This window comes from Mixophyes fleayi, chromosome 3 (genome assembly GCF_038048845.1).
Source record: "Mixophyes fleayi isolate aMixFle1 chromosome 3, aMixFle1.hap1, whole genome shotgun sequence".
Taxonomy (NCBI): Eukaryota; Metazoa; Chordata; class Amphibia; order Anura; family Limnodynastidae; genus Mixophyes; species Mixophyes fleayi.
In genome coordinates this window covers 261,232,794-261,255,389 of record NC_134404.1, presented here as the reverse complement: position 1 = coordinate 261,255,389, position 22,596 = coordinate 261,232,794, and the positions used below count along the sequence as shown (strand labels likewise).

The 22,596-nt window shown below is 38.0% G+C and overlaps 1 protein-coding gene across 2 annotated transcripts in view; it reads right to left on the bottom strand.

Moving 5' to 3' along the window:
- Positions 1-22,596, bottom strand: part of THBS2 (thrombospondin 2) — a 74,161-nt gene that overhangs the window by 11,648 nt on the left and 39,917 nt on the right. For both annotated transcript variants that reach the window (XM_075203520.1, XM_075203519.1), the window contains exons 11-17: positions 18,510-18,637; positions 18,271-18,423; positions 17,546-17,764; positions 16,870-16,977; positions 9,318-9,477; positions 5,896-6,014; positions 4,250-4,484 (exon numbers count right to left, since the gene is read on the bottom strand). In XM_075203520.1, coding sequence (XP_075059621.1) covers positions 4,250-4,484; positions 5,896-6,014; positions 9,318-9,477; positions 16,870-16,977; positions 17,546-17,764; positions 18,271-18,423; positions 18,510-18,637 — 1,122 coding nt within the window. The remainder of the gene's footprint in view (positions 1-4,249; positions 4,485-5,895; positions 6,015-9,317; positions 9,478-16,869; positions 16,978-17,545; positions 17,765-18,270; positions 18,424-18,509; positions 18,638-22,596) is intronic.

The window sequence follows — 22,596 nt, the reverse complement described above, 5'->3', positions numbered from 1 at the left end:
TTTATCTTAAAAAAAAAAGAACATTCCGAACATTTTCAATTATTGGATATTAAGCATTTACTGCATTCATTATATGATGTGAATGATCGTTCTTTAACTGAAGGGTTGTCAAGATTTAAATGAACTGTCTCAGATGTAAGAAGAACACACTAGGATTTAGTTAGTCTGTTAATAGTGTCTTGTATATTAACTCCTGCCAAAAATGTTTTTATGATTGGGCATCTAAACCAACTATGTAACATTTCTTATGGTTACAGCAAATTGCATAACACACCTCCCACATACTTACATAAGAGAGAATAAGAATTAAAATGCACCATCTCATCTAATAAGAAATTTACCTATTCCCTCGGGCTCAAGACATTAATTACAAAATAGTATATGCAATGGTTCAAAAACCCAATAACCAGTTTCACTGCAAACAATGCCTGCAATATCAATCTTGTTTTCACAGATTTTTCTATTTGTGTAAGAACTCACATAAAACAGGATACAAGTACACAGAGCTACTAACACTTCTTGACAAAATAGATGCCTTCTTTTTAAACCACTTTCTACCATTACTAACTCATGCAATAAAGTTTTTTTCCTTGTCTGATCCTGACTTGGCTATAATTCTATCAATTTATGTATAATCCTAAAGTCCTTCATTTGCATGTATTATTGCTCATTGTTCTTTTGTAAGGAGCTGTTTACAGCATGTGACTATCAATAAAAATTTGGATTTTATTAGTGAATTTGATGGACAGTTCTAAGTCAGCACTACCTTTTTACTTTAAGCTAAGGGTCTTATACTATCATCAACAGAAATTAAATATTTCTTTTTTGCCACTTCAGTGGACTTCAGTAAGCTGATAGACACTTGGCTGACGTATAAATAGTAACCTGGACATCTAGGAATATGTACTGGCAAAGTGATCTCATAGAAATCACATTGCCCATACATCATAATGATGCCCCGTGACAGGCAGAAAACAATGATGATTTCTGCCTTTCAATGGGGCATCATTATCAGTGTATCCTGCGATAAGGATATGATCACCCAGGTGATCTCTGCTACAGCGCCCCTAGTGATAAAGTCTGTGTTTACAGGTATGTGACCAGCCTAAAGTATTGCATGATAGATAGATAGACAGATTTTGTGAAAGTAGCTATCATAAAATATTGTCATAAAAAACATTTTTTTCAGGCTATCAGTAGCTGTGTTGTGAGTCGTAGTTAATATGGATAATCAACTCACAGAAATGGAAGTTGAATTAAAGCTGGTTATAAAACACTAGTACGATGCATAAGCGTTAACAAAGTTACAGTTTATATATATTGGCAAATTAAATTGTTTTTCTGCTTCTTGGCCAGTGTTGCTCAAAGTATATGAGGAAACATGTCTATAATATTTTATATATTGCAACTTGTCTAAAATGAAATGTGCTATCCATTGTCTATGATGGGAAACAGAGAAGTTGTGGTGAGCAAGTCTACACCAGATAAGATGTGGCAAGGTCTACTTGGATTTATGTCTGTATCTGGGGGATTTTGGTTGATGTTGAGTGGTCCTGTCAAATGAAGTGATATTATTGGTTCAAAGTCTTATATGATGCTTTATCTACGTATTAGTTTGTGGTTTTGGGGCTTAAAAGGCTTGCAAAGTTAATTTGTAATAACAATTGTTCTGCTTGAATTGAATGGTTTGTATCGCGCATATAAGAATAAACAGAGCATATTCTGAAGAGACTTCCTCTTTGAATTATTCCTGAAAACTTCCATAACATTTTTGGAGGTCCCGGACCGAGATCCTAAGTCCATTATACCTGACCCGACGCACTAAGGAGGATCGGCTTTGAGTACTTGAACCAATGGTGCACCAAGGTGAGACATTTTCTTACTCTGTTTCAAGTGCTTAATTGCTGGTCCCCTGCCGTTGGGTAAGGCTTTATGGAAGTTTCCTGAAAGCTTCCATAGCAGTAGTGTTATTTGTTTACTGGATTGTACTGTTATATCATGTACTGTCTTGTTGTTTGCCCTCTGTACAGTGCTGAGGACCTCATGTGTTGCCCTTTAAATTAAGATTAATGATAATAATAAAAAGGCAACAATTTTGTATAATGTCCAATAAGGCAAATAGGCATTTGCTCAACTAGGATATCAAAATAAAATCCAGTCCATAAAGAAAAGCAATATAAAATTTGTTGAAATAGGTCCCCACAATGCGAACACAGTGCAAAAAATGATGTGTGCTTTCTGAGGTGCAAATTTGGCTTGAATCCTTGACAGTGAAAGGCTTAATAAGGGTTTGGGCAAACTGGAAATAGACAATGTTTAGACATTTCTTTTTCAGGAACATTGGAATTGCACATGTTCAAAATGCACAAACAAATTGCATTACTTTACAGCACCAGTAGCTTCCGTCAAGGAAATGCAGGTATATCATAGTTGGGCACAGACAAAACAGATTAAGAGCAGCATTATCGCACACACATTGACATAAAGTTAAGACTTGCACGGTCTACTTTTCCTTTGAATTAAAGCAAATCAACCTGCCTTCATTATAGCTAACATATTTTTAAAATCGAAACCTGGAGCATCCAGGTAATATGAAGTGTGCAAGTGCGCTTAGTCCATAAAAGCCACTATGTGCTTCCTTTTGGCAGTCTGTGACTGTAAAAACCCTTTTTAATTGTAATTAAAGGGAATAAGCAGCCTAGCTTTCCAGGTTTAAATAAAACAATACAGGTGCTATGCAAAACTAGAAGCAATCTGGTGATATTCTTGACTAAGATTAAAAATTCTTTAGCCTAGACCATATCTCACGCAATGCTTTACTCATTTTGTATCCTGTTTCATTCAAATTTATTGCTAGAGGGTTTGAAACTTGAATGCGAAAACAACAGCTATAATAGCAAAACTCATAACTATATGAAGCATGAAAAGGGTATACAAGAGTAAAGTATATCTGCGCTTCTTTTTTAGTATATCTGAACTGATGCAGAAAAACTGCAACTTGCAAAAGTTGATTTGAAGCTTCTCTACTTTAGAATCTAAAGATATTTTTCAATTTGATCTTAGATATCATATTGATTGCTTCTCTGTGTGTTGCTTTGTAGCTACAAAAACAAATTGGATTATAGTAAAGGATTTGTCTAGATAATTATTGATTGATTTATGATGGAGAACAGACAGTGTACCTATCACTCATATTAAAATGACATTTATACATAACCATTTTCAGTATGACTACTTCCCTCTAAGCCGAGCAATCTGGCAATAATTATTAATTGTTAACATTTTTACTCCTTAGGAAAAATTCTACAGATTGTGAATGTTACTGCTGATGATGGAGTCCTCATTTTAATAACCTTTTAACTCTTTTATCCCCAATATCTGAGCATAAAAGGAACATAGGGTATGACAATGGCGAGTATCATAAATGAAAGTATAAATCCACCAAAGGATCAACTTATTGTATTTCCATTCAAATATTCTGTACATGATGCTAAATTGGATGTATGTTGGGCATAAAGAAAAGTATTTACGCCCATATGCTGTATCAAAGCAATCTCAAGATGCATCCAGCTCTGCACCTGCAGCATATGAGCCAGGTTTACGTTAGGCATATATTCACCCAGATCATAAACACAAGAAAAGTTTGTTAACATTTGATTCGATAGTGAAAAACGCATTCACTATTAGGTTTGATATAATACAGCAGACGTAATATTCCTTCTCATGTACGAATGAACGCAGCAAAACATTGTCTTTTTAAATACACCCACAAAATCATTTTATACATGCTCAATCAATGTAGCATTTATCAGCTTTAGAGGTGAATTTGCTATCAGCCAATCAGAAGCGGCTAGCTAGTGCTGGTGACTGTCATCATCAGCATGCTCTTGCAGATGCAAAAGATATGACTCCTAACAGATAAATATGTATCTCTGTCTGCTTCAGCCATAATTGCATGAAAATAAGCCCATACTGTACTGGGCCTACATTAGACTTTGCTCGGATCTAACAATTGCACCTCCTTACTAGTAAGGAGGCACAATTGTTAGATCAAAGAAACTCTGCATGTTCCGATATACGTGCACTCTCTTTGTGAGCATGCGCAGTACAAATCTTCGTAATTTTACGCTTCACAATCTGGCATAGAGTTAACTTAGCATCAGGCCCTCTAGCTCTAAATTACATTAAAAACATCATACACTTATCTACCTGACTCAAAAAGAGAATAGGTTGTACTATAATGTCTTACCATTTGAGTCTTTTTGGTCAGGATTATAGGTCAGTCGACAGTTGTCTCTGTCATCTGGCACACCATCATTGTCATCGTCTGAATCACAGGCATCCCCTCTCCCATCCTTATCATGATCTGCTTGGTTTGCATTAGGTATGTAGGGACAGTTGTCCAAGTTGTTCTGGTAGCCATCTTCATCAATGTCTTCATTGCTATCACACTTGTCTCCCACAAGGTCATTATCCACATCAGTCTAAACGTAAACAGCCATAACAGAGGATAGAATCTCAGTTGAGTACACAGCAAGGAAATGGTGTGAAATACCACATGCACCTGGAGAATTCCTGATGAAACACTTTAAACATTATATACAGGTATTATAAAGGCAAGTTTCTCACATGTATTTTCGAAAACTTAGCATGTGAAAGTTCCAGGTAATTATAGTTATTTTAAGCTCATAGTGAAATACAATGCAGGAAGTATATATGGTTCCAGCACATTTATATGAAACAAACAGACACAGCAAATGATGGTGTGGAGAAAAAAATGCTATGTCATACCATTTTAGTTCCACCAACTGAATATACTGTGTATGTCAATGTAATATTCGTACATCTGAGTAGGCCTTGCACACCATGTGCAATGTACGTCAAGTTCAAATAAACATGTTTCATCTGTACTATAAATTACTGACCAGTTTACTTGTACTGAGTTGGAATTGTATATGTGTGATAAAGAAATAGTAATAGTGTGGGCATTAACCCTTAATTGTATATTGTCTCTAGGAAGCCTGGATGTCAGCAATAGTAAGCAGCAGTGTGTGATTAGAAGTGGTTCCTGGTCTCACAAATACCTAAAACCAGACAGTACTCAATAACTGAACCTGAACCCACATCAACACCAACAGGGTGTGAATCCGGAGCTTCTAAACTAGCACCTATTATGCAAAGTTCTCTGATAGATGGCTCCATAACATAGATAACATTACAAAAATCTTCTTTTTGAATTTTTAATATGCATGAGTTACATATATCAACATTATAATTTGCCCAAATTTGGAAAATACTATTTTGTAGATCACTCCTCTTATGGCAAAGAAAGAATATTACCTTGTATTAGAAGTATTTTGTTCAAAACTTTAAGACATTTTTTATTTGTACTCTCTTTATACTGCTTATTTTCATTTATATACGTGACACAAATTACAACGTGGTGGACCACCACTGAACAAAAGACTAATTTATCATCTATTGAACCCCGACTGTATTTTCACTTACCGAAAACAGATTTCCAAAACACAATGGTTATTTGTGTTTTTCACAAGACTGAGTTTGTATGTGAGGCATTCAGAAAAAGAAATGTGAGGCTCTGAAATTCACATTGAACTGTCGTGCTTAAACAAAGGCCTCTGGGTATGAATGACTGCCATTGACTTTCACTACTTTCAGCTATTCAGCCTGGAGGTACTGAGTAATTCTACATTCCACAGCTAATGTCTGGATTAAAACAAAATGACCATATTTTGCTGTGGAGCCAGGATATTTTCATACTATATTAATTAGCCTTAGAGCAGTTTTGTTTGTGTTAAAATTGACAAAAAAAAATCTTAGCAATAAAAACTCTTATTTTAAACTACTATAGTTTCTGCTCTACTTGCTACATACCTGATCAGGGTTGTGCATCAAAGGACAGTTATCACACTGATCACCCACTCCATCTTTATCTGTATCGGTTTGGTCAGTGTTGTACACATATGGACAGTTATCCAACTCATTTAAGATGTCTGAAAAGAAGTACAGATTGCATTATTTAATTCACCAAAAGTCTGTTATGATATTCAGGGATTTAAATCAAGTATGAATTGTCTCCTTTTTTGGCAAGTAAAAGTCCTTTTTATGGCAAGTTTTATATATTTAATATTTACCACATGGGAAAATGTCAATGCTGGGGGCAGATAGTACGAGAGGATTCTTAGTATGCATTAAATATCTGTTCTAGAACACTAGAACAGAAGATCCTATGGGACATCCCATTGTCCATGGCTAAGAATGTAAATTTCCTGTTAGGTTAAAAGTGTGAAGTTTTACAGTCAATATGCCACAAAACAACGTGAGAAATAAGTGATCTCTGCAGAGCAAGACATCAACAGATAATCAAATGGAATGCAATAGGTGTACATCTGTAAACAGTATTGTATACAGGATGGATACCATTTATGGGTCAGCAAAATGTAGGGAATTCATTTAAAAAATCATGTTCCACAAAATGTAAATGAAGATTGATTAATTGATTGATCTAAAACTTGATTGATAATTAAAGTGACAATACATGTCTTCCATAGGATTTAATACACTAACGCAAACATTTAGTTGTATGCAAAAAATGGACACCAATTGTCAAATTGCACGTTTCACTGAATCTCTAATTGAAAAGAAGTTTACACAACCTCTCCAGCGTACATAAGTAAACATTACACATTTTGAAGCATGATTACTATTTATTTGCTGAATATAACAGATTGGAAAAAAAATAAAACAGTGAATGTGATTATGTTTCGTCACCTATGCAGTTCATCCACTAGTACTTTACAGTTCTCAAAAGTTGATTGGCTCGTTTGGCCTTAATTAAGTCAGTTGAAGATAATTCCACAGTTGAATAAATAACCTGACCCTTCCAACCTCCCAGGCTATTGTGCCAGCAAACATGGGCTCTTCTAAACAGCAGCATGACGACTTTAATAGGTTAACTGACTGTTACAAAGTAGAGGAAGGCTTTAAGAAAATATATAAATGCTTCCAGCTTTGAATTTCCACTGCCAGAAACTCATTAAGAAACTGAAGTTAATGGGAACTATCAAAGTGGGAACTGTTAAAAGCCAAGCCAAGATCTGGCAGACCCAGATAGAACTACTTAGAAATGGCAAACTGTATCCCACATAGCACTGTAAAAGACCTGCAGAAAGATTTAGCTGACACCGGACTTGTGGTGCACAGTGCAGAGTTTTGTGGGGTTTTCTTTACAAAAAAGTTTATTTTACATGACTAAAAGTATGCAAAACCATCTCTAGTAAGTTAAAAAGTTTTTGGAACAAATTGCTTTGGGCTGCTAAAACAAAAACTTAATACTCTGGCATCAACCACAAATACATTTGGAGTAATGCAGGTAAAGCATTAGAAGAAAAGAACACCATGTCAACCGGTAAGAATGGGATATATCTAACTATCCACCATTTCAGGGATCCATCTGGTCCCGAGGCCCCTGCTCTGCTCTTCAGAACATGTGCGCGGGCCGATGAACGGTGAAGCCTTGTTTCCAGGACTAAAAGCACAGGGCTTCGCTGATCAAGCTCCTGCTCCCATGGAACCTCAGAAGAGCAAAGCGGGGGGCTGTGGGTGGATGGACAAGCATCATCGGGCCCCCTCCCCTCCAGGTCATATAACCCCCTGCAATGTTGGTAATTCCACACCTCTCCCAAAATTCAGCAAAGGGGCCATGCGATGCAGTGTTATGTCCCTGGATCTATGCAGTGGGCTTGTGTGGTAGCTAGTGGCAAAAGAAAGCTTCTCCAAGGCTAGGGTTTTGCAATAGCCTTCACAGTCCTCAGACTTAAATATTATTGAATATATAGGGGAGATCTCAAACATGTAGTGCATACAAAAAGACCAAAGAATATTTCTGAGCTAGAAGAGTTCTGCAAGGAAGAATAGAAAAAAACTTGGGTAAGAATAGAAAGACGTTTAGCTGGCTACAAGAAGAATTTGGAAGCTGTGGTCTCTGCAAAAGATGTGTTACCAAGTACAGACTGAAATGGTATGCTAACTTTTACAGATACCTTACTTACTATATTATTTTTTAACCTGTTAAATTCAGTAAATACATAGTAGCTGTACATTAAAATGTGCAGAAATATGCTATGTTTACATGTATAACATGCAGAGGCTATGTTAAATTCTTTTCACTTACAGATTCAGTGAAACAAGCATTTTGTGTCCAAACGTTAGCACACAACTGTACGTTAGAGGCTGATTAAGAGTTGGACACAACTGCATTTACTCTTTGCAATTTTGCACCACACACAAAATTTGCAATATTGCACATGCGCACTGCGCACACCTGGCAGTGCTATTTTCAGGAGCACGTAACTGACACTATTGGCCCTTTGTGCTTTCAAAGATGTAAAAGGGACATTCATGAGAAAACTACAGTACAGTTAGGGTATGGAGACACTCCTTATGCAAAACTTGATGCAATGCATATGTGCACATCTGGCAGCGGAACTTTCAGCAGCATGTTACGTGACAGGGGGTAGAAGGGGGCGGGGCGTGGCGACACTATTGCAAAAATTCACAGGATTTTATAGCAGGGGCGGGGCTTCAAAATTGCATCTTTTTGCCTCCTCTTCTGGAAAGTACGGGTGGGCTCCCCGAAATTCGGGAGAGATTAGGCAAGCATTAACTACGCAATTGAGATACATCAGAATTTTGCTTTCAGTGTATCTTATTTTGCATCTACACAAGAAGGTTCTAAGGGATGTACCTTGCAACTTTGTGGTGTGCATATATTTAAGTTAGCATGTATAATAACAATGTTGACATACGTGTCCGTACATATATTTCCATATAAATAAAAGAGAATTCTTTGCATCCAATTCAAGATCTGTCACTTGGGGGTATATTTACTAAACTGTGGATTTGAAAAAGTGGAGATGTTGCTTATAGCAACCAATCAGATTTTGTCATTTTGTAGAATGTACTAAATAATTGATATATGATGGGTTGCTATAGGCAACATCTCCACTTTTTCAAACCCACAGTTTAGTAAAGGACACCATTTCAATTGGTACAACAGGCAGCAGAATGATTAAGATCACCCATTTCTGTGTAGCTACTGTGTTGTTTAAATAAAATATCCTAATGTGAAAAAATGTCTGGTATCAACCACATCACTGGCCAATTTACAGACATGTATTACATGAAAAGTCAGTACTATTCTTGAAATGTAAAAAAACAGAAATGTATTCATATTATCAAACATACATCTAACACCTTCACATATAACTTAAATAATAAAAGATTTGACAACGTACCATCACCATCGATGTCCACAGAACAAGCATCTCCTTCACCATTATTATCAGTGTCAATCTGAGCAGGATTGTGCACATATGGGCAGTTGTCACATCGCTCTCCTACTTCATCCTTGTCATAGTCATACTGACGTGGATTGTAAAGCAGAGGACAATTATCCTGCAACATAAAAATTAAATTGCATTATTACCCTAACAAGACATAATATAATTGTATGTTAAATTGTATGCTATTATATTACACAAGTGATGCAATCTCATGGGTACTGTCTTTTCTCACCAAGTTCCTTTTCCTCCTCTTTACTAAATTACATTTCTCTGCCTTTTCGACCTTAATACACTGAACTTAATTGACAAACTAACCTTGTGTTTCAACACCAACTCTAAAATCCTTTTTTATACTATATCTGCCTTAATATGTGTTGCTATAAAGCAGCTTGTGACAGATCCTGAAAGATTTGGCTCTTTTCCTAAGTTGACCTGTAGCTGTTTCTGCATTGCTGATACCACAAAAGGATTACCTATGCTTCAACCATCAAAAAGTGGATGTTAGACTACCCACCAGAGGCATAGGAAGGTATAAATGTCACAGTAATAGTCAAACAGCTATGTTATGCTGTTGCAGTTCACTTTTTGTAAATACATTTTCAATTAAAGTGGAAATACAGAAAATGTTTAAACTTTATATAACACTGCACGCGAACCATGTATCATCAATCTCTGAAAATGAGAGTCCATGTTTTTATAAACTAACTTATAGTTTGACAGCTAAAGCTTGTTTTGATTGTAAAGATACATGACAATAGTGTTCTGTATATTATTATAAGTCTTTATTTACAAACACTGACATATTACGCAGCGCTGTACTTTGAGGGCATTGCAACACAAACTACAATACTTGCTTACTCTCCCAGAACGTCAGGGAGACTTACTAACTTTGTGTAGTACTCAAAGACATCCAGGAGAGTAGGCCACCCTCCTGAATCCAGCTTCTCTTTCTTGTAAAGTGGGTGGGGCCTGGATGATGTGATTCCACAGCTAGTGCAGGTGATTCTTGTCACTGCGCTGCAGTGAATGGGGCCTGATGATGCAACTAATTCCTCAGGCCCCACCCTCCTCTCTGTGATGACGCAGACCGAGTCATTGGGCAGCTGGGTGCGTAGCTATGATGTCGACAATGACACACATGTAAGTTAATGATTTTGTGAATTAAAACGTTGTTCTGTCTTTTGTGGTTGTATGTGTATAGAAAAATCCATGGAGAGGAAGCACACAGTACATAAATGAAAAACCAGATTCACTGTGAAGGTACATTAATAAAGTTTGTATATCCACAATGTCCAATTCATAGAACAGACCAACACAATTATTGAAAAGACTGAATAAGAAAAAAATGTAATTAGCAAAACATTGCGTTACACATGCCCAACGACCGTTTCAATAAATTTTTCTGAAGAAAGTCACTACTTCACTACTTTTGCTGGTCTGTTCTATGAAATATATATATATATATATATATATATATATATACTCCTGTATCTTGATGTTCAACATCCTTTTAGTCTTCCCTACATATGTAAGATTACAACCACATTTAATCGCACAGACCATATGTTCAAATACACTTGACTCGGCTATTTATTTTGTAATCTTTACCATTATTCATAAAGGAATAACTTTTCCATGTGTTTACAAGTATTACATCGCTCACAGGGATCATGTCCATTTATAACACACAACAGAGGATGATTAGATAAATTACTTAAGGAATTATTGTTACTTGTTTAATTTTTCAAGAGGCTAGGGGCCAATATGGTCTTTAAATTACTCGCTCGCCTATAAACCACCCTAGGTTTGGGAGACAAATGTTGGCCTTAAATATTATCAGTATACTATTAGATCATCAATATAGTGCTGATAAAACATACTCTTACCATTTATTTCAGAAGAATTATAAATGTAATTTTCTTCCCAACACCATAAAAATATTGGTATAGCTGGGCACAAATTTTGACCCCATTGACATGCCTTGAAACTGCAAACAAATTTGGCATTCAAACAAAAATTAGTTATGAGTGAGGATATAATATAGCCCTACACAAAGAAACTGTCTCTTACATGGGAATTGTCGAAGTGGAAATTTAAGAGTGTCGGTATGGAGATTTAGCAGTGGCGAAAAGTAAAAATATAATGGAATGTAAGTAAATGAAATTTTAAAGTTTTACAAAGTAGGCAGTAGGGGAAGTAGCAGTATGGTATATTTATACATAGTACAACACAACAGTACATACATACAACTCAAACTGGTATGAAAACAATATTATTGACTTGGTTATTTTGTGTTTAAAATTATTTGCTTTCCAAAATACCAACTCTCTTTTGTGTTCGGATTCTTGAGATAAAGGATCCTGGCATAACAATAGGGTATGGATGAGCTTAACTCTCATATATAGTTCCTCAGGCATGTAATAAAACAATAGTGGACATTCTTATGATTTCACATGCTATGCAATGAACATGACATGAGAGGGAACAACAAATTACGAGGTTTATGTTAGAGCCTGTAGGCAACGTGTGCGTTAAACTTAAATATCTCAAAAATGTTGAATGCAGCAGATCAATTTATAAAGTTGTGTGAGCAATCCTGTACCTTGTTGGTATTTTTTTTGCAGTTCTATTTTAGCAAACCCTTTCAATATCACCTTTTGTAAGTCAGGATTTTGACACAGTAGCCAATAAAGCCTTGATAAAGAGCAATAATCACTTCAAAGAGGTGTAGACAGGAGCTAGTTTGTTCTCGTACTATACAACTTATAGATTTCAAGCTGCTTTAATTGTAATTTATAATGTTATGAGTGCTGTGACTGCATTTGATTCAACCACTTATGTTTATCCATTTTAAGTCAGGAAAGAGGTGTCATCAGAAACAAAGAAAAGGCTTGTGAATCCACTGTGAATCCTTGTTTCCCAGACACCAAATCAAGAACTGTAAGTTAGAAAGTTAAGGAAAACGGCACTAGAACTCTTTAGTGTACTGTACTAGATAAAACTCAATGTGCTACTGCATAAAAAATAGCAAATAAAACTGTAAAATTCTGCATAGAAGCTATAAAGGTGAGGTAAAGTGTGTTATCCACAGGGCTGTTACACAAATGTAGTGTATACTATAAAACACAAATAGAACAATGGAAAATTTGTACCATTCTTATCTAGTTTCTTACATTTAGCTTTCAACCCGCATCAGTATATCTCAAAGTATGCTCACCCTTACCATATCTAAGCTACTCTATTTGCTCCAACTAAAATATGTATTACTGTGAATGCAGTAGTAATGGCAGTGTGAACTTTTGCAATTATCGGCAAGCTGATTGTGAAATAGAAGACGAAAAACAAGAGCATTGCACATGACAGAAGATTTACTAGTTATAATAAGTAGACATGTGCCGTGGGCCAAAAGTGTCTGGTTGAAACCCAAGTCTCAGCAGACAGAAGGCAACTGGATCTGTCTGAATTTCCAGGAAAACAAAAAGTCACTCATAGGCCTTTAAAAAAATCTTTCCAACATGTACTTCTCAAATCACATAAAATCATAATGAGAACTTTTTACCAATAAGGGTTTTTGTGGTAGTTCTGAAACTCCTTTTATTATATTGTGTCAGCCTGTATAATCATCATCATCATCATTTATTTATATAGCGCCACTAATTCCGCAGCGGTGTACAGAGAGCGCACTCACATAAGTCCCTGCCTCATTGGAGCTTACAGTCTAAATTCCCTAACATACACAGACAGACAGAAACACAGACTAGGGTCCAATTGATAGCAGCCAATTAACTTACTAGTATGTTTTTAGAAAATATAAGGTAACACATTTACAAACATCTTACTTATCTTTCACTCTCTCTGCTTCTATTAGCTGGGTATATATCCCCTAATCCAGGTCTCCCACACTCCTCCAATACACATATATGAGAACACTAGCAATATCCAGCAAACCTCAAACACATCACCTGCCTCCCCTCTCTTCCAAAGGGCTTTAAATGTGCCCTTTGGAATGCACGCTATGTCTGTAACAAACTTACCTCCATACACGACCTCTTCTTTTCAAACTACATCAACCTTCTACCAATAACAGACCTGGCTTACACAATTAGATACTGCCTCACCTGCATTTGCACTTGGTTGCTTCTATTTCACCCACTCTCCCCCCCAGACCTGGAGGCAGACAAGGAGGTTTAGTTGGAGTACTTCTCTCCCCACAGTGCACATTCAGAGTTCCAGAGATCTACGAAACATCCCATCTCTTACACTGACATCCTTTGAAGTACATGCTATTTGGAATTTTCTCTATGCGTCTTGCAATTACCTATCGCCACCCTGGATCGCATCAACAATTTCTTGAACCTTTCTCTGTAGGGTTCCCTCACTTCTTATCTTTCAACATCCCCACCATCATCCTGGGTGATCCATGTTCCAATGCTGCTTTCAAACTACTCTCTCTAACCTCCTCCCTTGGCCTCTCTCAGTGAGTTGAATCCTCTACTCATAAGGATGACCATTGCCCTGATCTTGTTTTCTCTAGACTATGCTCAGTTTCTGATTTCCTCCCCTTCTCGGATCATCATCTTAACAGCTATAGGCTCACCCCCACTCCTTTAACCTCTCTGCTGTCAAACTCTACCAAGCCTCCTCATACCCACAGAAATCTTAACTATTAATTTTCAACAGTTTTCCACCTCTCTCCAACACCTTCTCTCCCCAATCTCCACGTTCTCCTTCCCTGATATGGCAGTACCTCATTTTCACCAAACCCTAGCAACAGTCCTTGATCAAATGGCTCCAGCAAGCATTCATGCTCCACGTGCTCCTGACTTGATGACAGCCGTGGCACACTAAAGTAACACAAAATACTGTAAAGCAGTATGTCACTGGTGTAAATATCGCACCTCTAATGATTTCTTCACACATACTTCTATGTACCACTCCTATTGAAATGCTCTGGACTCTGCAAAGCAAACATACTTCCATTCGCTCTTTGCTCAGGTTTCTAAATCCAAACACCTTTTAAACACATTTTAATCTCTTCTAAACCCTCCCACCCCAAACTTTCCGACTACTATCAGTGCCCATGATCTTGCTTCCCACTTCAAGAACAAGATTGATAAGATCATACTAGAAATGATATCATCTTCCTCGCCAAGCAATCAGCTCAACTCCTTCCCAGCACCCTCTGACACAAATTAAGAAGAAGTGACCAATCCTTATACTCAGTGGTTCCCAAAGTGTGCGCCGCGGCTCCCTGGGGTGCCGTGGCGCTGTCAAAGGAGTGCCGCGATCACCCTCGAAAAAAAAAGGACTTACTAATCCAGCGCTGGATCCTCCTCCTCACTGTTCTCATTGATTACCGGGCATGACGTCATCACGTCCGACAGTGTCAGTGAGGAGCAGCAGCAGAGAGGAGATCAGGACAGAAGACAGCAGAAAATGAGGAAAAAAGGTAAGTAAATGAACTGAGAGTGAAAGGGGACAGAGAGATGCTGAAGGGGGGGAGGGGCAGAGAGAGACGCTGAAGAAGAGGGACAGAGAGACGCTGAAGGAGGGGGACAGAGAGAGAGATGCTGAAGGGGGGCAGAGAGAGATGCTGATGGGGGGCAGAGAGAGATGCTGAAGGAGGGGGGACAGAGAGAGATGTTGAAGTGGGGGGGACAGAGAGAGATGCTGAAGGGGGGGCAGAGTGAGATTCTGAAGGGGAGAGACAGAGTGAGATGCTGAAAGGGGGCACAGAGTGAGATGCTGAAGGGGGGACACAGAGTGAGATGCTGAATGCGGGACACAGAGTGAGATGCTGAAGGCGGGACAGAGTGAGAACTTATGAAGAGGGGGACAGTGAGCGCTGATGAAGAGGGGTACAGAGTGTGAGCTGATGAAGAGGGGGACAGAGTGTGAGATGGCGAAGGGGATACAGAGTGATATGGTGAAGGGCCCGGTGATATGATGAAGGGGCACAATGTGATGGTGAAGGGGTCTAAATACATCTTACGTCATTTTGACCCAACTACTTAAAAAACGGGACTACCCGGTAATTAGTTTGGCTTAGGGGGGCCTTGGTAAAATTGTGGTGAAACTAAGGATGCCTCGAACTGAGAAAGTTTTGGAACCACTGCTTATACTGAAAAAACAAAATTCTGACCCAAACATTCTCTCAAATTACCGTCCCATCTCTCAGTTCCCATGCCCCTCCAAACTTCTAGAAAGACTTGCCTACCCTCACCTCACATGCTTTCTTTCTGCAAACAACCTATTGGACCATCTTCAGTCAGGCTTTTGTTTGCAACACTCCACAGAGACTGCGTTGACTAAAGTTGTCAATCATTTGAGCACAGCTAAAACTAAAGGTCATTATGTACTTCTAATTCTCCTGGATCTCTCTGCTGCATTTGACACTGTTGACCACTCACTTCTCATACAAATGCAACAATCCCTAGGTATTCAAGACACTGTCCTATCCTGGTTCTCATCCTTCCTTTGTAATTGTTATATCAGTGTTAATTTCACTGGATCCACCTCTGCTCGCTTCCTTTATCACTTGAAGTACCACAAGGCTGAGTCCTAGGTCCTCTGCTATTCTCTATCCATACCACTTCTCTAGGAAAACGAATAATCTCCTTTTGATTTCAGTATCATCTCTGCAGATGAAACCCAAATTTATCTATCTTCTCCTGATCTCTCACCATCTGTGTTGTCCCGGCGTTACTGACTGTCTTTCTGCCATTTCATCTTGGATGTCCTCTCGTCAACTTTCAAAAATAGAGTTAATAATATTCCCACCCACCAACAGAAGTTATCTAGCTGACATTTCTATTTCTGTTCACAACATGACCCTAAATCCCACCCACATGATTGCTTCCTATATGTGATCCTCAGAACTGTGACTCAGAACTATCATTTGTTCACCACATCGACTATATTTAAATCATGTTACGTGCATTTAAAAAACATTTCCAGAATATGCACATATGTTACACAAGAAAAAAACCTCTAATTCATGCACTCATCATCTCCTACATAGACTTTAACAATTCCCTCCTTACTGGTCTTCCCCAAAACAGGCTGTAAGCTTGTGAGCAGAGCCTTCTTATCTCTTTGTCTGTATTACCCAGTATTGTTTATTACTGTGTTTGTCTCCAGTTGTAGAGTGCTATGGAATTTGCTGGCGACATATAGAGAAATGTTGATGATGATGATGATATTGATATACTGATAACTTTCAATATGGCAAATAACAAAGAACAATGACTATGTGTATATACAATGCAAAATGTTTATATGAATGTTTTGCAAAAATATATACAGTATATATATATTTTTTGACTTTTGAGATGCCTTTTTGTATCACATTAATGTGTCCAACTTCTCAAAAGAGAAATTCTTTGCGGTCTACATAACAAAATATGTAATTTATACGCAGGTAGTCTACTGTCCATAACAGTTAGATAACAGAACTGATACATCACTTCTATAAAGGCATTAATGTGTTTACATTTGCCCTTACCTTTTCATCATCTACTCCATCATTATCATCATCTTTGTCACATGCATCTCCCATGCCATCCTTGTCAAAGTCCTCTTGTCCAGAGTTAGGCAGGAGCGGACAGTTATCCTGCAAAGAAGAAAGCAGTGCTGATAAAGTAAAGCAATACAAAAATGTTAATCTATTCCTTAAAGTGTCATCTCTTTATTTGAATTTGAACTACATTTCTTCCCATGGTATGATACTAAATGAAACCTGAAGTTGGTTCACTATAGCAGGGACTTTATATATGTGGCCTCCTTGTACAGTGGAAACCAGCCCAGACTGTGTAACATTGGGGATGGTTGAGCATTCGGGAGGGACCCTGCCGATTTTTTAAATATTTACTATCGGCAGCATCTCTTGTGTGAGAGGAGGTAACTGTCAATCCCTTGCAGTTCTCTGATATTCTGCAGTAGCTGTGTTTTTATGCTATTGATTGACAGTTACCTCTGCTCCAAGCACAGATTTGTTAATTTAAGCATGTGCTGCACACTTTTATTCAACAGACATGTGTAATACAATTCTCTCAGCGAAAAACATATTGCAGGGAATTTCATTTTGGGAACTCACAAGGAAACTTAAGTCACCCAGCATTGGAAGACAATGCCTTGCTGGTTACATCTGTAGTTATTTATCAACCACATGTTTTACTTACCTTGCTGCAGTGATATGTTGCATTGGCAGCACAGACCAGGTTATTATTGGGCCATCCATCCAAATCAGAGTCTTCCCCACAAATAATGCCATCACCTGCATAACCTGTTCGACACTCACACTTGAAGGAAGGCTCGCTGAAGTGGCCGATATAAATGCATTCGGCATACTTGTGGCAGTTGTGAGTTTTGTCTTTGCATGGATTTACAGGTTCACATTGCTGGAAATAGATTTTTTTTTAATGAATATGTGTTAAGATCCAAGTGAATATGAATATCATATTAGCAATACTACGTCCAATACAGAAATAATATTTCTTCCATGGGCTATACAAATAATGCCTACTCTGTTAAAATTACAGGCTAAACAAAATTACCTAAATAGTCCACATTCCAGTCTCCTCTGCTATAAAGGTCTCTTTGCCCTGTACATTCCACTGCAGACTTGTCACTCTTCATAGTAAATAGCAAATTGTTTTGACAGAAGCTGTTCATTAGGATTCTTCGAAGGAGTTTTAAAATATGGTGTGGAGATTAATGACTGTGTTAGCTACCCTAGACGAAGTAATTGCCTTTACTCTCTCTAATGGTTAGCATAAGGAAACTGGGAGACAGATCTCCCATCAGGTTAGGTGATACACTTTTAGCATGACTGACTAAGTCCCTTGTAGATAGAATAACATATGACCTCCTGTCCCAATATTAATTACATTTAAGCCTCACTTACTTGCTTGTCTTTCTTTGCAACTTCTAATCCAACACCAAATGGTTGACTTCCCTTGTAGCGAGGTGGGCATGGCAGACATTGGAAACCTGGATCTGTGTTCACACATCGGTGGACGCCACCCAACGTGAAGCAAGCATCCGGAACCAGTGCACACTAACAGTAAAGAAAGAATATTTTTTAAAAAGCATTTAAGATAATGTGACACCAGCAATATTTTCCTGTTCTCATGTATATTGTACCTCATCAAGATCCTCGCAAAATGTTCCGTTGCCAATGTAGCCAAGGGGGCAAGCTCCACATGACCAGGACCCATCAGGGTAGCTATTGCATTCAGCTCCAGTAAAGCAAGGATTAGATAAGCATCCATCTGTAAAAAGGAGGTTTTTTAAAAAACAAAACAAAAAAACCTAGTAAGAAACAGTCAACATCGCATAAATACATCCAAAGAAAAAGGCTTCTTCACTCTTAACAAGTTTTGAATATATCATATTTTCATTACACTTTACTATTATAATACACTATGTCAGTCCACCAAACTTTCAGTCCAGATCTGTTAGGAGTAATCACTAATCTAATTTATTTAGTGTATCATTTAAAGTATCACTTAAGATGCTTTCACTGCCATTAAAGGATGATGAGTTTTATTTATCTGTTATTTACCCATTATTTATTAATTTGGCCTTTACTGTGCATGCTCAATGACAATAGTGGATTCAGGCAGACCAGAACTGCTGCCGTTGCAGAATATGCAGTGACTAAGGGCTTCACTCACCTCCAGCCCCATAGTGGCTGCATGCCTGCAACGGCTGAAGTTCCATGACTCTGCATAAGATCAGGGAGGAAGGGGACAAGAGTATTACAAATAAATGCAGGGAATACATTAGATCCTTAATATGTAAAAGAGAATTGAAAAACTATTTTTCTATTTCTTTATTTTAATGAGGGCTATTATTTCTAATATTGATCAACTGTTCAGCAAGTAGGTTGAAAGCAGAGATCATGAGGTAGCTCCATGCAACACATCAATGTAATTTTGCAGCTGCAGCTTCTGCCCTGCTGTGTTAATTTCTGATCTATCCAAATTAAATCTTCAAAAGGGGACAATTGTTTTAATTGTACAAGTCTGGATTCCTTAGGGTACAGCACAATGTATCTTCCTAAGATCTCAAGTATTTTCCTTGGCAGTGTCCTCAGCTAAAGGGACCATTATTGGTAATGGCTCTGACAGGTCCTTGTTGTTCCACCTGTGGGTGCTGATAGGCAATAATTTTGGTCACTATCAACTTCCTCCGCTTCTGACATGCTGTTCATCCCAGATAATAAGCACCTTTTTCATCTCATCTCTCATTGTAGAATAGGGGATGTCAATTCATATTGCTGGGCTCAGGATCCTGAGATTTTCCATGTATATTCCACTGTACTTGGACATGCTGTGTGCCCAACTGTGCTGCAGCTATTTACATCCTAGTTAAGTTCCCTCTGTAACACTGGCCTTTGGGCAGCTGCCCGAGGTTATCCCACCACTTGAGTTAATATGTAACAGGATGGTTTTATTTTGCCTTCCCGTTGAGGGGTTTATAGATTGTTTAGCGTTTTGCTTACTGTCAGTAACCTGTAATTACTGACCACTCCTACTGGTGCCACATGGTCAAACCAACTACTCACTAACTGTGAAAGACAACTGCACACAACCAGGCTTCTTCACCAGCACCTGGAAACGCTTGTTTCCTCTTGATGGATTACTTTAGATCAGTACAGCTCGGGGCAGAAAGGACATTGACTCAGGATGCTAGGGTCATTACAGGACAGCCAGGGAATTGAATAAAGTGTTAGTTTTTATCTGTAGGTCACAACAGTTGTAGATGTCTCACAGGAACACAGCAGATCTTTAGTAGTAGTAAAATTTATTTGCCCAGAAATAGCTCTTGAAGGAGCACATACCATCATAAGTGAAGATGCTATACACTTTTTAGGCTACAGGACCCTTCTTCTACACAATTTTTACTGGAGATGCTCACACTTGGTTCCCCGGGAACTAAACACACCCGAACTTAGCAGCTACAAGTACCGAGCCCTTTCACGCGCCCTCGGAATTGAAAACGAGGCAAAACCTCATTGTTACGTTGTCAGATCTTGGATCTCGCGAGCTTTGGATTCTATAAGTACCGCCCTCCACGGCAATCCAGCGCCATTTCACAGAGGGACACAAAAGGGGAAGCACAGTTCTTGGCAGTTTCTAGTGCAGTTGGGCAGCATCATAGGTAGAAAAGAAAGAGGAGGGGTAGCAGTGTTCTTCAAAGCCTCCAGTGACATTCAGGAGAGCTCCATTGCTAATTATCATTGCTGAAATAGAAATAATAGGTCTGGCAGGCTTGGTCTTCTAAATCTGCAGTCACATTGTACTGTGTTATATAGGTAACATACAAAGAGGAGAGCTCCATTGCTAATTGTCATTGCTGAAATAAAAATAATAGGCCTGGCAGGCTTGGTCTTCTAAATCTGCAGTCTTTGTTTGAAAGTGTATAAAAAAAATATTGTTAACTGTGAGGTGGTCAAAATTGACTGCAAATTACTTGAAATTAGTGTTATTGAGGTTAATAAAAATGTAGGGGGAAAAAAAGCAAAAATATGTGATATTAGCTGGAGAAAAATATGGATTTTAGAAAACATACGGGATCCAAAACCAAAACACGCAAGGGCGGTTTTGCCAAAACCAAAACCAAAACACTAAATTAATCCAGATACAAAACCAAAACCAGAACACGGGGGGGTCAGTGAACATTTCTAGTTTTTACACAACATAAAGCTAAAAGGTAAACCAGTTCCTAATTCATTTTAACTAATCCAAACTGATTTCTGTCAAGAGAAATCAGCCTGATCAATGCTTTTAGTTTAACATTACACTGGTAGAAGAGGAGAATTTCCTATCCATCCTGTATAGGAGATTTTATCTTTAAATCTCCCACCCAAATTACTTACAGGACATTTGTCCCCAGTACCTGATCCCCACCCCCCCCCCACCACCACCTCTACAAGCTGGTTTTGGTGCCAGAAGGATGGGAGCCAAATCCATCAGGGCTCCAGTATAGCACTTTGCCTCCTGGTACTCCTATTAGAAGCACCTCTGATGCTGCTATTCTGTGGCTACTGATTACTCCCACAGCCCTCCTTTTGATCAACGAGCATGGTGGTCAAAACACTGCCATGTTCCTCATAATGGGCCTGGATTTGCCCTAAAACTCACTGGACCACCAGGGCAAGTAATTTTACTATTTTTAATTTTAGAACATTTTTTCAATACTTCCTTAACCATTTCTATTTAAACTATGATTATCCACTAGGCAAGGAGAGGGAATGAGGGACAAGCCAGAGGCATTCCCTTCATGTATTTTAATCATATTTCATGCACTAAACGCAATCAAAACTGTGTACTGATACATTATTTAGTAGAGGATCTGTTTTTTTTATCCAATGTATTTACCATACAAAAATGTATAGACTACAGTTAACATTTGTATATGAGCTGTTTGACATTTCAAAGGCACACATTGTCATTTGAAAGCAGCGCTGTACAATCAGAGAATCTTTGATAATATACAGTTCCAGCTAAGTGAGCTAATCCCACTATTCCATGTTTTTTTCACAATGTACAGTATATCTACTAAAAGGACATAGCCTCACAAAACCAGTGAAGTCATTTACAACATCTGAGAGTAACAAGCCACTTAGCCTTGCTGTAGGCTGTAATATATTACAGCATTCTCTCACATGGCTTGTACAGCTAAGCCACTGGGTTTTCTGAGACATTTTGGGATTTGTCCATATTTCAAAATTCATAGTTACAATTGTGTTGACCTTTAAAATATAATATAATTCATTACAAATATTCACTCTGTATGTTTTACTTTAGTGATTATGATGTATGTAAGTGTTATATTACATTTCAGTTAGGAAGTATAAAGTTTCTACCCTTGAGCTGTATTTTATCATCACTTCCTTATCCACTTTCAGAGAATTAATGTTACAGTTACCACATCTGACATTCCCAGTATTCCAAATGTTTAGCCTTCACCCTTAGACTCTGAAAATCAACTCAGGTAATTTTCAGGAAATTGCAGTGAAGCCTAAAACTATAATATTGTTCTTCACAATCTGGTATGCACAAAGCTACATAGCACAGTATTTCTACTCCAAGCATATAGCCTCTGAGATTGGAATTCATAAAAACAGCTGCTGCAGATCCCTGCTTTCACTATCACACATATAAGTTTATGAAAATTATTTCTGAAATTTGGTTATATGAAGTTTTTTTGCAGTTTCAGTTCA